Here is a 15,000-nt window from a genome sequence, read left to right as displayed (position 1 = left end):
GAGCGCTTTCTGAATAGGTGGAACGGGGCGTGGGGCTCCGCGTCGAGCGTTGGCCTCGGGGAGGGACAGCCTGGGAGTGGCCGAACCGGGGTGGGGGTGGGCCCACGGCCCACGGCCCGCCCTGAGGGCCGCTCAGCGCTCTCTGCCCCGCCACAGAAGGGATCTTTTGAAAGCTTCTCTTCACCTGCTGCCTGGACGCCAGCGGCTTCCGTTGCATTTGGAATACAATGCAGGCTTCTAACCCTGGCCCCCAGTGCCCCTGAGGGAACTGAACGGGTCCTCGCCGGCCCTCCATCCTGGGCTCCTCAGGGTGCCCTTCCAGCCCGGGTATAACTCCAGCCTTTGCTCATCGGGTGACCTCTGCTCTCCTGGACCGCCTTTCCTAGTTTACCTCGAGTATCCTTCAGGACTCGACTCAGGCATCTCTTTCCTTGGGAGCCCTTTTCTTTCTTCTCCATCACGTTCTGTTTACTTTTCTCATAGCGCCCTTCATGGGCTTCCCAATGTTTTCAGTAGAACGTAAACTCGTTAGAACGGAGAATCCTCCGTCTTCGTCCTGGCTGGGCTCTCCCGGCCCTCAGGTCTGTGCTCTGCACCTGGCAGGCGCTCAGTGAGATTTGTGGAGTAGATTCAAGAGGTAAATGCTAAAGAATTTGGACCTCACCCTGAAGGTAATGGGGGCCCGTCAAGTAGCAGAAGAGAGCAGCCATCAGGTGTGCATTGTAGGAAGATAGATAGTGGTACGCATTCTCATTTAGAGGAGGCTATGATGATTTCGTTTGGAAGCTAGTCCAGTCATCTGGAAGAATGACTGGAAGAACAAATAATTTTAGTTATTTTTCTTTTTTCTGCCTTAACAGGGTAGACCTTATTTCATGCTCACATCAGGTCTAATTGTGAGATTAACAGCGTGAAGTATGGACCTTGATCCATATAGTCATTTAGGGACCCAGGCTGGCAGACCTAGACTCTCTCTTCTTCAACCCATGACTCTTAAAGGCCATCTGGGTATCAAGTTCCAAGGAGCAGGTAGAGAAGATGGATAGTAGAGGGCTAGTGGGAGATTTTTATGGGCCAGTTTTGGAATGGTAGCTATTTTTCTGTCCATGACCCAAGCACCACAGGATGTCTGTGCCTGGATGCAGAGGGAGTTGGAAAATGTCCCTGAGAAGCAGCTCCCCAGAAATCCTTAGATTCAAATATTTCAAGACCCAGATAAGGCCTTATGAGGAACGGGTGTATGTATGAGAAATTTGGGAGAGTTGGTAAGAGGAGGGTAACAGGATTCAAGAGTTGATGACTCATTTTTCTTTATTATCGTTCACTTGGAGATGACAGTTTTCTTACTGTTGACAGAGAGTGGGAGAGGGTTTTGTTTTGAAGAGTGCCCAGAGGGTAGCTCTCCAGGTCTGAAACTTGGGAGGATTGCCAGGACACTGAGATGCAGGTTTTGGGAGTTTGGGGGCAGCATTTACTATGGCTACAGCAGCAAGAGTGGGTCTTATCTGAGGTGGAAGCTGAGGGTGGAGCGCCAGGGCAATTGAGCCTTCAGGGGCTGGTGGAGAGGCCACATCTCAGGGTGGAAGGGGGAGCAGCATGCAGAGAGGAAGGTAGATACAGTAGATGGTAGATGGAGGGATCTAATGACAGAGATCACTAGTGGGTCTTGTTGATATCTGTAGTTGGTAAAATAAAGATAGCAGACCTATCTTTAGGTAGGCTAATTCCCAAAGTTGGGGTCAGATTTTGTCTTGGAAGTCTAGTATTTATAGGCCTGGATGATCCTAAGTTCTTTTTTTTTGTTTGTTTGTCTTCTTTGTGGTTTACACAGGACAGTTTCTTGAACCTTCCTTCTTTGACTGTTTCCGGATCACATAAGGGAGAGTGGGTGTGGTCAGCTGCATGTTCTGTGCTTTCCCTGCGAAGCTCTCTGTCCTCCTCAACTTGCAGAATCAGCTGTCACAGACATAGATCATCACTGCTGCTTTTGTTGGTGACCTCTGGAGAGGGTCCCAGGTCCCTGATTCCATCCTTTGCTTAGGGGACAGTGAGCAAGTGGTCAAGAACTTAGCCCCAAGACAAGCCTGCCTTGGCTCTGCCTTGGCTCTGCCCCTTGCCAGCTGAGTGATCTTGGGCAAATTAGTTTTTATCTGAGGCTTAGTTCTCTTATCTCCAAAATGGGATGGTATTACCCACCTTATAGGCTTGTTGAGGACACTATGAGTTAACTCACAAAACATTTAAGCAAACCCTGGTTTGTGGTAAATGCCCTTTTAGTAGTCATCATCATCATCATGATCATTGTAATTATGAAGCCCCTTTGCCTAGAATGGGGCTTCCTTGGTGCCTCAGATCTTAAAGAATCCGCCTGCAGTACAGGAAACCTGGGTTCGATCCCTGGGTCAGGAAGATACCCTGGAGAAAGGAATGGCTACCCACTCCAGTATTCTTGCCTAGAGAATTCCATAGACAGAGGAGCCTGGCAGGCTGCAGTCCGTGGGATCACAAAGAGTCAGACACTACTGAGTGACTAACACTTTCCGTCTTTCCTACTCTCCGTACCTAGTTCTTCAGCCCTTAGTATCAGACTTAGACTTATACCATTCAGGCACCCTCCCTGATTGCTTCCCCACTCCTGTCAGGATCAGGTGCCGCTCTGTTTGCTGATGGATCCTGAACACAGCTGACCTTGCGCTTCCCACATTTTAGAGTCATCTCAATGTCTGTGTATCCACTAGAGAGGAGCGGGGTTGGATGATGCCATGGTTTTTGGCCTGTGCAGTGGAAGAGGGAAGTTGCTCTTGACTGCCTTGGGGGAGCCCAGGGGAAGTACAGATTTGGTCAGTGATTCAGTTTTCTTTTGAGATGCTTATCATAGGTGTGGTAGTGTCGGAGTCAAGCAGATGTAATTTACCTGACTCTGCTGGGTTCTGTTGATCACCCAGGTGATCATTTGAAGGCTTATCTTTGGCTCTTTGGGGGCATACTGCCAGTTCCTGGTTCACAGTGAGTTTTCAAGAGGCAATTATTGATCAAAACAATGGAAGAAGGGAGCAGAAAAAAGGGCTGGGCCTCAATGGTGTGTTTGTGGGTGTCTGTGTATGTGTGTGTGTATACACACCTGTAATCATAAGCCATCCACACTCATTTATTCAGCCAGTGTTGAATGCCAGTAAGTGCTCAGTGACTGGCACACTGACTGTTCGGGAAATGGCCCTGTAAGTCTCACTAAATACCTGCTGAGAGGTGCTTCCCTGGGCCTAGAACTCACAAGGCACCATCTCTTCTTTTGCAGATGAGCACTATGATTTTTCATGGACATGCAGGTTTTCTTTGATGTTTTTAAACAATGTCAGGAACTATTCCTGAAAAATTATCTTAAAGATTGATTTTGCCAGTCGTTTCAGTTTGCTCAGGCTGCCGTAATAAGGTTCCACAGACTGGGTAGCTTAAGAAACTTATTTTTTCACAGTTCTGGAGGCTAGAAGTCAGAGGTCAGGGTGTCAGCATATTCTGAGGCATCTCTCCTTGGCTTGTAGATGCCATCTTCTCCTTGTATCTTCACATTGTCTTCCCTCTGTGTCCTGATCCCCCCGCCTTTTTTTAATAAAGACACCAGTCAGATTGGATTAGCCCTCGCTCCCCCCCACCCCCCCTCCCCCCGCTGTGACTTCATTTTTAGCTTAATCACTTTTTTGAAAGACCCCAAATACTTCTGAAGTACTGGAGGTTAAGACTTCAGCATAAGAGTTTGGGGGGAAACATTTCAGCTGTGACCCTAGCCCTGTTTCTTTGCAGGAAGGACTGTAGGAACGGTCACAACTTGATGTCCAATCACAACATGAGCGTGCTGAAAACACATGGCTTGGACCACCTCAACTACGGTGAGCTCTGCATGCTCCTGTTTCAGAACGACCCCTTGCTCTTGCCAGAGGTGAGTGCCAGGAGGGGTGGGCCCAAGGGTAAGTGATGAGGAAGAGGCCAGGAGGTTGGAAGACAGGGAAACACTATGGCAGAAGAGATGCCAGGGGCTCAACAGTGATCACTGCGGTCTGCCTGTCGGGAGCCCTGGACTGTATTCCCGCCTCTGGTGATTTTTAGATCCGTGACCTTGCACCAACCTTGCCACTTCTTGAATCCTCCTTTCCTTCTATGTCAGTTGGGCTGGTACGTCCTTTGCAGGGCTTCTGTGAGGTTGGGGGGGCTTGTTTGGCCAATGATTGCAGGCAGTTGTTACACAGAGCTTAGAGGGGTTTGGGATTCCAGCCAGCCCCTCCCTGTCTAGCAGGACTTAGAAAAATGCAGGTACCACGGGGCTCTGGAGGTCTGTGGGGCAGTTTTCTAACTTGGGTCATTGTAAATTCTCACACTGCACTTCAGACAGAAACCACTTGTTTTGAAGCTCACTGCAGTGGTCATGGATGAGTTCAAGTCCTAAGAGAAGTAGACACCAAGATGGGATTGGAAGTGGGAGACATTTATTTCGGGGGAGCAGAGGAAGGTGGGGGCCCATGTGATGATGGTGCCCTGAAATCTGTGGCAGGAGAGGGGAAGGAAAGGAGACTGGGTCGGAAAGGACCCTGACTGTGCTGCAGTTCCCCAAAAGCTTCTGCCCAGCCAGCACAAAGTTCTGAGCGGAAGTCCCTGTTGGCAACATGTGTGTCTCACCAGAACAGCCTGCCTCTGAGGGCGGGGCCTCTGTGTGCGGAGGACAGCAGCCAGGCCGAGGGTTGGCTGTGCTCTGTGGCAGACCTGAGCAGTCATTTTCTGGCCAGCATGGGTTCTGTGGGCTGTTCTGGCCCTGCTTCTTGGATGAGGCGACAGAGATGAGATGGATATGTTAATGACATTTAATAACATAAAATATTTATATTTTAATGAATTACTATTCAGTTGAAATCACTATTTGAGAAAGATGCTATAGAGCAAATGACTGGTGCATAATATGTATTGTTTTACTTTGCCTTTTGAAAATTAGTATCAATTTAATTCAGTTAACCTTTATTGCATATCCACTACAGGTGAGGCACTGGCATTAAGGAGATGAAAAACCCCTTCTGCTCTTCCAGGCGGGGCACAGCTACTGGGTGGGACAAGTTGGCGGTTGATAGCAAGGTGCTGTTGCTTATCAGTGCTTTAATGGGATTGTCAGTGCTTTAGTTGGAGTTGGTGCTCTGGTCTCAGGGGCACGGTTTGGGCACCAGGGAAGGAGTCCTGGAGCAGATGGTGGTTGCTCTGGGTGCTGGAGGATGAGTGGAGGATGAAGGTCTGGGAAGAGGGAGGCAGAGAGCCTGCCTAGTCAGGGCACAGTGTGTACGTCAGCATGACCTGGATTTAGGGTGGGAGGGAGAGAGAGAACTAGGTGGGTGAAGGCTCATCTGCACAGCCTCCTGTGTCACAGGAGGGAGTTGGAGCGAGGTTGTGTTGGGAGGGTAGGCATTAACTTTTTGGAGCAATCACCTTGTTAGTGGTGTGAGAAGTGAATCAGCAGGTAATCCATCTGGAATGTGCAGTCTGTCTCCTGGGCTGTGTGAGGTGGTTCAGGACACAGTGCTATCACACGGGCTATAAGCTCGGATCCAGTGCGGCTTTCCTTCAGGAGTACTGCTCTCAGGCTAGTCCCCTCATCATCAGATGACCGTTGAGGGGCTGCCGCCATGAACTGAGCACCCACTGGTTCTAGTCACTTTGTATATTTTTCATTTAATTCTCACAATAGCCCGGCTTTGTAGGTGGCGTTAGTCCCATTTAGGGGATTAAGAAACAGAATCTCAGAGCTAGTGAGTGGCCTGCTCGAGATCAGGCAGCTTGTAAGTGACAGAATCAGGGTTAGGGCCCAGCTGTTGCTGATCTTCTCCCCGGGGCTTCCATCCCCAGAAGGTGGTCCCTGATGATCTTGGTCTGGGTTCTGCAGCCCTCTGTTTGATATGATGCCTGTGAGTTGAGTGGGTGGGCCCATGATGGTCTCTGGCTTGGTTCCCAGCTCCAGGAATGTGGAATGTAGAGAAGGAACAGCTGATTGAAGTTCAAGCCCCACCTTACCAACAACCCAGTTCAGCAGACACCACCTGTGCCAGGTGTGCTAGATAACTGTGTGACTCAGAGCAAGCCTGTTAACTTCACTGAGTCTCATTTTGAAAGGGCTGTATTTGGCCTTCTTGAAACCCTCAGAGCCTCTTTGACCTTGAATTGGAGAAAAAATGAGTTGGGAGAAGCTGGGTCCTGGGTTAGAGGGAGTTGGTTAATCAGTGAAGTGGGGGGCGGTCGGTAGAATGCAGGGATTGTTAGGATGTTCCTGTGTGAGTTACATTAAAATGTTGTCTCATAAAGAGCAGCTCTGATCAGCTGGAAGTCCCCCCCACCCCCGCCAACCAGAGAGGCTTGCTCTGGGCAGTCTGCTGTCCTCCTGGTTCCCATTTACCAAGAGCATGTGCTAGCAGTTGTCCATCTAGAGTGAGGGATGGTCTCAGAGCTTGTGACCCATGTCATGAAAGGGTCACAGCCTTGGCTAGGTCTCTGGAGGAACATCAATTAACCAGAGACTGCTCAGTAAGGAGGTAGTGTCATGTGAGGCCTTTCTAAGCTGCTGTCTTTTTTCCTTCTTCGTTAACAGATCTGCCTTCATTACAACAAAGGAGATGGACCATACGGCTCTTGTTCCTTTAAAAAGCAGTGTATCAAGCTCCATGTCTGCCAGTATTTTTCGCAGGGTGAATGCAAGTTTGGCACTGGCTGTAAGAGATCCCATGATTTCTCTAATTCTGAGAACCTGGAAAAACTGGAGAAATTGGGCATGAGGCCGGAGCTGGTGAGCAAGCTGCCTTCCATTTACAGAAACGCGCATGACATCAAGAATAAGAGCTCTGCCTCCATCCGGGTGCCACCTCCACCCTCGCAGTCACAAGGGACTTCCAGTAAGGCTCTGGGCTGGGGCTCCTAGATTCCAGTTGGCTGCCAAATGGAATGTGTGACTTTGGGCAAGTCTGTGCTGCTCTGAGTAAAAGGGAGTTGGCCACCCCTTTCCAGCCAGTGGGGGCTGTGAAGATGAGTTGAAATCAGAGCTGTGAACAAATACATTTTAAACAAATTTGGGTTGGTGTGGACGGTGGGTGAATCCCCTCTGGGCCTGAGATCTGCGTGGAGATGAGTGATGCTGCTTCTCCCTATCTAGTCTTCCCTCTTCTGCCCTGGAGAGCTTGTTTTCCTGTGAAGGACCCCACAGTTAAGAATGCCATGCTCTACAATTCTGGGGCCATCCTTTGCATTATGTTCTGTTGAGATTTTTTTTTTAATAGGTGCATGAGGCACATTTTATCTATTTTTTTGAATGAAGCATATTTTAATTTTGGCTCTCTTTTGACATGAATGGAATTTTTTTTCATCATTGCAAATTTACTTTGTTCAGTGCTCATCTCTAAATGGTACCTGCTGGGCTACGGTTGGCACTGACTTGTTGAATGGTGAACCTGCCAGGATACTTTTTATTTTGTGAGGAATGTCATGCTTAGTGACAGGCATATGGGGGGATTTTGAGCAGAGATTGTTTCTTTAGTAAGCATTTCTTTTTTTATATAAAGCTTGTAATTAGACTGTGTTGGGTCTTAGTTGTGGCACATGGAATCTTCATTGCATCACACGGGATCTTTTGTCACAGAGCATAGACTCTCTAATTGCCTTGCATGAGCTTAGTTGCTCTGCCACACATGGGCTACTAGTTCCCTGACCAGAGATCAAACTCCTGTCCCCTGATTGCAAGGTGGATTCTTAACCACTGGACCACCAGGGAAGTCCCAGTAAGCATTTCTTGAGTACCTGTTACACTGTGGGAAGTGAATACCATGATTCAATACCAGGGAGGCTACGATGCCTTGGTGTTCTGTGAATTTCACACTCTCTGCTGGCTGGCCATCCTGATAATCCATTTTTTCATTCAACAAATTTGAGTCCTTGCCATGTACTGGCCAGTGTCCTGGGCCTTGGTTCTAGGTGTCTCTGAGGCACGGCTCCCCCAACTTGTTAGCTGTACTGATAATCTAGGATTTTTAATAGACCACTTCCTAAATTATTAATGCCAGGATGACCAGCAAACTAACTTACCACTCTAAACTTACCTGAGATTTATATTTGAGAGGTGTCCTCGCTGTATGTTTCCTTTACATTTTCTTCAATTACTTTTGGTTAGTTTCTTCTAATAGTAGGAAGCCTAGAAGCAAATGATTTTGCTTTAATAGATTGTGAAGAGTGTCAGTTGGATTATGGCCTTGTTAGAAAGGCAGGGAAGGATACCTGCCCCTGGAGGGAGAAGGAGGCAACCTCTAAAGTGCCACAGGTGTGAGCTTTAAGGTCCAGCCTGTGGATGTCTGCTGCTGCTAAGTCACTTTAGTCGTGTCTGACTCTGTGCGACCCCATAGATGGCAGCCCACCAGGCTCCCCTCCCTGGGATTCTCCAGGCAAGAACACTGGAGTGGGTTGCCATTTCCTTCTCCAGTGCAGGAAAGTGAAAAGTGAAAGTGAAGTCGCTCAGTCGTGTCCTACTCTTAGCGACCCCATGGACTGCGGCCCACTAGGCTCCTCCATCCATGGGATTTTCCAGGCAAGAGTACTGGAGTGGGGTGCCATTGCCTTCTCTGATCTAAGAGTATAGAAGCTTTCAATCTCAAAAATAAGATCAAATTGATACACCGAACTCTGTAGCCTGAAAACAAAGTACATTTTCATTCAAGTCCTTTGGGGGTTTAATTTAGGGAGGTGATTGAGTGATGACAGGGAGAGTTTTATAGGTTTACATGGTGGTAGTTGGGGCATGCCCAAATGTAATTATTAAGTAGTGGCTCATTGAAGCAATTCTATTAAAGGTAGACTTTGAAAGCATGTGCATCCTCCTGTTACATTAAAATCTGTGTGTGTGTGTGCATGATCAGTTGTTCAGTTGTATCCAACTCTTTGTGACCCCATGGACTGGAGCCTGCTGGGCTCCTGTGTCCATGGAATTTTACAGGCAAGGATACTGGAGTGGGTTGCCATTTCCTACTCCAGGGGATTTCCCAACCCAGGGATCAAACTGCCGTCTCTTGTGTCTCCTTGAAATGGCAGGTGGATTCTTTACCATTATGCCATCTGGGAAGTTCTTATAGTTAACCTAAATAAGGTTTAATTTTGAATTGTAGGCTTTCCATTGATTTGTTTTTTTTGGTATTGGAACCCAGTTCTCATAGTTCATTTGCTTTTGGAATCAAATCTAGTTTATAAAATGCAGCCTTTACTTGTTCTCTGGGGTAATCACAGCCGTAGATACAGAAGGAAAATGTGTTGGTTAGTGGTTCCCCACCCCTCCCTATTAAAGTGTCCCAGGTTCCACTGTTGAAAGCTGCTGATTGAGTCAGTCTGAGGGAGAGCTGAGCACGTGTGTTTATAAACAGGTCTCCTAGTGAATTGGGTGCACAGCCAGAGCTGAGAAAAAGCTCACCCCAACCATGATGTCCTGGATTTGGCAGCAGTCATATGGCCTTGGGCTCCCGGATTCCTCCCTAAAAGGCAGAGAGGGTCCACCTGTATGTCTGAGGGTGCTTTCATCTAGAACATTATAAGATTTTGTGAGCTTGCCTTGCCCACTTTTGCCGCATGCAGAGGAATGAATGAATTCTGTTCTCTCTCCTTTGTACCTTGAACTACTCCAGCCCCATATCAGAAGCACTGGTGACACATCTTTGTGGTCTTTCTTTGTAGAAAAAAGAGACACAGATTCTGTGTCCCTAAACCCTGCCACCCAAGAGGAGAGTGATCAGATCTGCTTGTTCCATATCTGGAAGAGCTGTAGCTTTCAAGGTGAGTCGGGGGAAACCCCTTCATCCACTTGCAGGCGGGACAGCTGCTCCTGGTTCCCAGAGCTCTGCTCTGACGTCACCCCTCAAGGTCCTCTCACCCATCCAAAGAGGTTCGGGCATTCTTAATTGCAAGCTGGTGGCACTTCAGTGATTTTGTTGGGGAGTTGAGAGTGGTAAGAATTATTGAATACTTGAGTTTCTAAAAATCAAACTGCAGATGAGTTTGGGGGACTGTTTGTTTCATGCAGCAAACGAATGTCAGGTGTTGCCCCTTGGTTAGCTTAGTGTGAGGTCACAAACCCACAGAAACACTCAGATCCCAGTCTAGTTCCCTTCTAGAAGGAGGTTGTAGTCTCAGAGATGCCTCAGAACCTAGGAACACCCTCTTCTCAGGAGGAGACCCCTCTGTGTACTCTTGGGGGATGAGAATTTGTTTAAGTTCAGAGTTTCTCTCAATACTCTCTTTTTTATCAGATGTAGCAAATGTTTTGTGTGTGTGTGTGAGAGAGAGAGACTGTATTTTTACTAAATCTTTGTTCTTGCTGATGTCCTGGGCTTTGACTAAAGAATGATTCCTTCTCAAATTTGGTGACTCTTCTTAAAAAAAAAACAAACACCCAAACTTCCTGTTTTGTTTTCAGTCTTTAAAAAACTACCCAAGCAATTCATGAATACTTTCACTTTGTAAATGAGTGAAATGGTACAGAGTAAATCCTGAAGTCTTCCTTCAGCCTTCCAAAGGTTAACATGGGACTGTGGTCATATTTGTTTTACATATTTGTCAACAGATGGGAACATGTGATATGCATTATTTAACCTACTTCTTTTACCTAATGGTGTGTCTTGGTGATTTTTTCTATGTTAGTACATATGTGTATGTCTACCTGGATTTTAAAAACAACAGTGTGGTATTTGATTAGAATGATTTTTCCTTGAACATCTGAGTATACGTGTATTTTACCATGGATAGATTCCTGGAAATGGAATACTAGGTCAGGCAATGTGTGAGATACACACACACGTGTGTGTGTATGTATATATATGTTTTTAAAAATCAGTGTTATTAGATATAATTAATACAAAATAAAATACACCCTTTGAGTTTTGGGGAATATGTTTGCCCATATAACTGTCACTATAATCTGGATGTGAAACAGTTCTCTCATTCCAAAAATTGCTCTTATGCCCCCATACAGTTGATCTTCACCACCCAGTTTCCTGACCCAAGGCAATCCCTGATCTGCTTTTTGTTGATGGGGACTAGACTTGCCTTTTCCAGAATTTTAAATAAACGTAATCATGTATTCTGTTGCATTGATTAACTACAATTTGTTTATACATACGTACGTTGATGAACATTTGGGTTATTTCCAGTTTGGGCTTTTATGAATAAAACCTCTATGTCAGTTTTCATGTACAAGTTTTCATGTGGATATATGTCTTCATCTCGTGGGTAAAGACCTCAAAGTGGAATGTCTGATCGTATGATAAACATGTATTTAACATTACAAGTTACTGCCAAACTGTCTTCCAAAGTGGATCCATTTCACTTTCCCACCAGCTGTGTAGTAGAGTTTTGGTTGCTCTGCATCACTGTCAGCACTTGGTGTTGTCAGTCCTGTAAATTTTAGCCATCCTAGTAAATGAGTAGTGATATCCATTGTGACTTTCATTTGTATTTCCCTGATAAGTAATGATGTTTAGCATGTATTTTCATATGCCTTTTGGCTGTTTGCATATCTTCTGTGAAGTATCTGTTTAAATCTTTTGCCTATTTTTCAGGCAAATAACAGCTTTGTTAAGATATTAAGTATATTTCACATAGTATACAATTTATTTAATGGTTTTTAACATAGTCAATTTGTGCAACCATCATCACAGTTAATATTAGAACATTTTCATCACCCACAAAGAAACCCATTAGCAGTTGCTACCCCTTCTCCCCACCCTCACGCTCCTGGTAACTACATCTTTACATTATGTCTCTATGGGTTTGCCTGGATATTTCATATAAATGGAATCATACAGTATATGGTCTTTTGTGACTGTTTTGCCCATTTTTTATTGGGTTGTTTGATCTCATTATTGATTTGTAATAGTTTTCAATATTCTTTATTCACATCTTTGTCAGGTGTCAAATTAGCCAGACTTCATTGTTACTACTTTGAAAGATGAATTAAGAATGTACAAAAGACAGTAAGAAATGTCTTCCTTACACCCCTTTTTCCCAGCACCAAGATTCTCTCCAGAAACAGTCCTTATTACTAGTTCCTTGAATATCCTTCCGTAAAGATTTTATTCAAGCAGAAGTGTATATCTAGTCTCTTTTTGCACAAGGTCACTATGCACACTATTTTGTACCTTTTTTTCAAATGATACAGATGTTTGACTTTTGTGGACTATATTTTCATTTCAAAATTCAAATCTTTCCTCATACCTTTGTGCCCAGCCACCTAGTCTTCCCTCTCCCATTCCCACATGTGTATTTAGTGAGAATATATCTAATCCTGTCTTTTCTATTTTTTCACCCAAATAGAGGCATTCCATACCTGTGTATCTTTCTACCTAATAGTTATATGGATCCTGCAGGTATCAGAGTGTGGAGATTCCCATTGCACTTCTTTCCTGTCTCCCTTTCCTCTCACAACATTCCTCCTTCAGGATGTACTAGAACCTCTGCAGGTAGAGGTGGGTGTGAGCAGCGTTCCAGGTGAGCTGCTGGCATTGGCCAAGGCACAGCAGGCAGGAGGTACTAGGAGGGACAGGCCTGGGGAGCACAGGGAAGGCAGTGGGAGCAGTTGGCTGGCAACCACAGACCCAGGCTATGTGTATAATACATTCTAGGAGTGGGGTATGTTGAGAAGGGAAGAGCATGTTGGTAGCCACAAAGATCAAGGCAGACTGGAACCGTGCTGCTGACCCACCTGTGGTAGGACCTGTTTGGGTTGGGATGGTTCTAGTAGAGATGACCTGCCTCCATTTCTGGTGTGATCGCTCTCCATCCAAATGTCACATATATGGCAATAATGCATGGACAGACTGCCCCTTGCAGGGATGGAAGCTTTGACCATCTCATGATCAGCTGCTTTACTCTCATGAGATGTAATTCATACATAATGTAACCTACCAACGCACAGTTTTAAAAAATAAGTTTGATGTGTTTAATGTCCTGTTAAAAAGGGAGACATAAAAGGAAAGTGTGTATAATAAAATTCAGTATCTAAATGCTCAGGTATGACTTCATTAAAAAAGGCTCCCTCACAGATTTCTAAAATGTTGCCAGGTCAGCAGGCAGTACCACACCCATTGGGAACCACAGGGCTGGGCCATGCTATGTGCTGCCAATGTGCTTACCTCTTTATATTTTTATTTCAGATAAGTGCAGTAGAGTTCATTTCCACTTGCCATATCGATGGCAAGTCTTAGATGGAGGCAAGTGGAAGGATTTGCACAAAATGGAGCTTATTGAAGAGGCATATAGCAATCCTGCAAGAGACGGGTATGAAATACGTCATCTGTGTCTGTTTGTGCCTGGGCTTTTGTGTGCAGTATAAGAAGTTTAGACACATTGGGCTTTAGTTTTTATGGGCTTCAGACAGACACACACACATACATGGAGTAAGCAGGCTACCTGGTCTACAAGCAGAGGCTCTGGGCTGGAAATTGAGAGCTGATGGTCATGCTGGTGGTTGACGCCTCTGTTCCCTCATCTTCCTCTTTTTTCAGGGAGGAGCTATGGGGAGAGGAGTGAGGGAGGGGTACCAAGTAAGTTCTGAATGATTTGATTTGGGGATCAATTATGTAAATATATCCTCATTGATTAGTCCAGAAAACCAAGAAGTAGTCATTTGTGAAATTTTAGCCTTTGCCTGTAAAGTCATGTAGCTGAACTGCTGTTTATCATTCAGTCTTTTTTATTTTTCTGCGTATGTCCTAGAATTTTCACTTAGAGTAAATGGGGAAGTGTTGAGTAACTATATTTTCAAATGCTTACCGTATCTTGGATTCCTTGGAACATATGTGGCCAAGAAGAGAATTTGAGCCCATTTTTTGAGCGGGTAAAATAAATTTGTGCTTAGGGTACAATTATGTGCAACTTGATGCTGGTAAAGTATGTGAAACAAATTATCCCCCTTTTGGAAGATTAAGTGGCTCATGTAGCCAGCCCTTATCTAAGTCTCCCCCTTCTCTTCCTCTCCTTTTCTGAGGCTTTTTAAGTTAAAATGGATACTTGGTCATATGCACAGCTACTAAGCACATAGGTCAGTGAATTTTGAGGAAGGCATAAGTTGTGCAGCCAGTGCCCTGATCCAGCTGTAGACCATTTTCATCACCCAGAAGCCCCCTTCCAGCCCTCTTCTGGTCAGTGTCCATGCCACAAACCACTGCTGTTTCAGTGTCTCTCAGCACAGATAGTCTTGCCTGTCCTTGAACCTGGTCTGAAGGGAGCTGCTCTCGACGGTTCCCATGTGTTTATGTGTTTACATGTGCTCCGGCTTCTGTGAGTTAGGTGTTGGGGGTGAGCCTGCTGGGAGCCAGGCTGGTCCCTCCTCAGCTCTGTTGGCGGGTGCCAGGTTGTTTTCCACAGTGACTATACCACTTCCCACCCCCATTAGCGGTCTGTAATGACGTGGCTCTCTCACATTTGGTGCAGTCTGATATCTGTGCTTTTCTAGTCTTCAGTGTAAAGTGAGGTCTCTGTTTGCATACCCTTGAGTCCTTGTGAGGAGAGGTGTCTCCTCAGTGCCCACTTGTGCTTTCTCTGCCGTGAAATGTCTGTGTTTATAGTTTGCCTGTTTTCTGGAGGGGAAAGGTGGTGCTTTTCCTTAGTTTTGGAATTCTTCAAGTGTCTGGGTATTAAGTATATATTGAAAATAAATGAACTCCCCTTGTCAGCTTAAGGTATCTGTTAATGAAGAGAAGTATTTTTCCATCCTCTTCTTTATGGTTTTATACTGTTTTTTTCTTTTCCTTTTTTTTGGAGGGTTTCTACTTTTTGTGTCATAAGAAATTCTTCCTTATCCTGAGGCCGTCAAAAAATTGTCCTGAATTTTTCTTTAAAAACTCTTAACATTTTAAGGTCTGCATTAACCTCTCTTTGCCTGTAATGGAATATATGTCCAGTTTCATTCTTATGAAGATGAATTTCCAAAGACCACTTTAAAAAATATATTCA

The 15,000-nt window shown here is 45.4% G+C and overlaps 1 protein-coding gene and 1 long non-coding RNA gene across 4 annotated transcripts in view; one reads left to right on the top strand and one right to left on the bottom strand.

Annotated features, from left to right (window-relative positions):
- PARP12 (poly(ADP-ribose) polymerase family member 12) overlaps window positions 1–15,000 on the top strand; it is a 46,528-nt gene that overhangs the window by 847 nt on the left and 30,681 nt on the right. For 2 of the 3 annotated variants that reach the window (XM_006078779.4, XM_025291641.3), the window contains exons 2-5: window positions 3,799–3,934; window positions 6,614–6,914; window positions 9,727–9,825; window positions 13,200–13,323. In XM_006078779.4, coding sequence (XP_006078841.2) covers window positions 3,799–3,934; window positions 6,614–6,914; window positions 9,727–9,825; window positions 13,200–13,323 — 660 coding nt within the window. Of the gene's footprint in view, window positions 1–183; window positions 328–3,798; window positions 3,935–6,613; window positions 6,915–9,726; window positions 9,826–13,199; window positions 13,324–15,000 lie in introns of those variants that run through there. The other variant, XM_044946946.2, reaches the window with a different exon arrangement.
- LOC123334817 lies at window positions 4,981–5,638 on the bottom strand. The gene is made up of 2 exons (XR_006552969.1): window positions 5,461–5,638; window positions 4,981–5,328 (listed from the first exon to the last, which is right to left on the bottom strand). It is a non-coding gene; the product is annotated as an uncharacterized LOC123334817 (long non-coding RNA).

This window comes from Bubalus bubalis, chromosome 8 (assembly GCF_019923935.1).
Source record: "Bubalus bubalis isolate 160015118507 breed Murrah chromosome 8, NDDB_SH_1, whole genome shotgun sequence".
Lineage (NCBI taxonomy): Eukaryota > Metazoa > Chordata > Mammalia > Artiodactyla > Bovidae > Bubalus > Bubalus bubalis.
The sequence above is the reverse complement of the archived record's forward strand: the minus strand, read 5'-3'. Positions and strand labels throughout refer to the sequence as shown.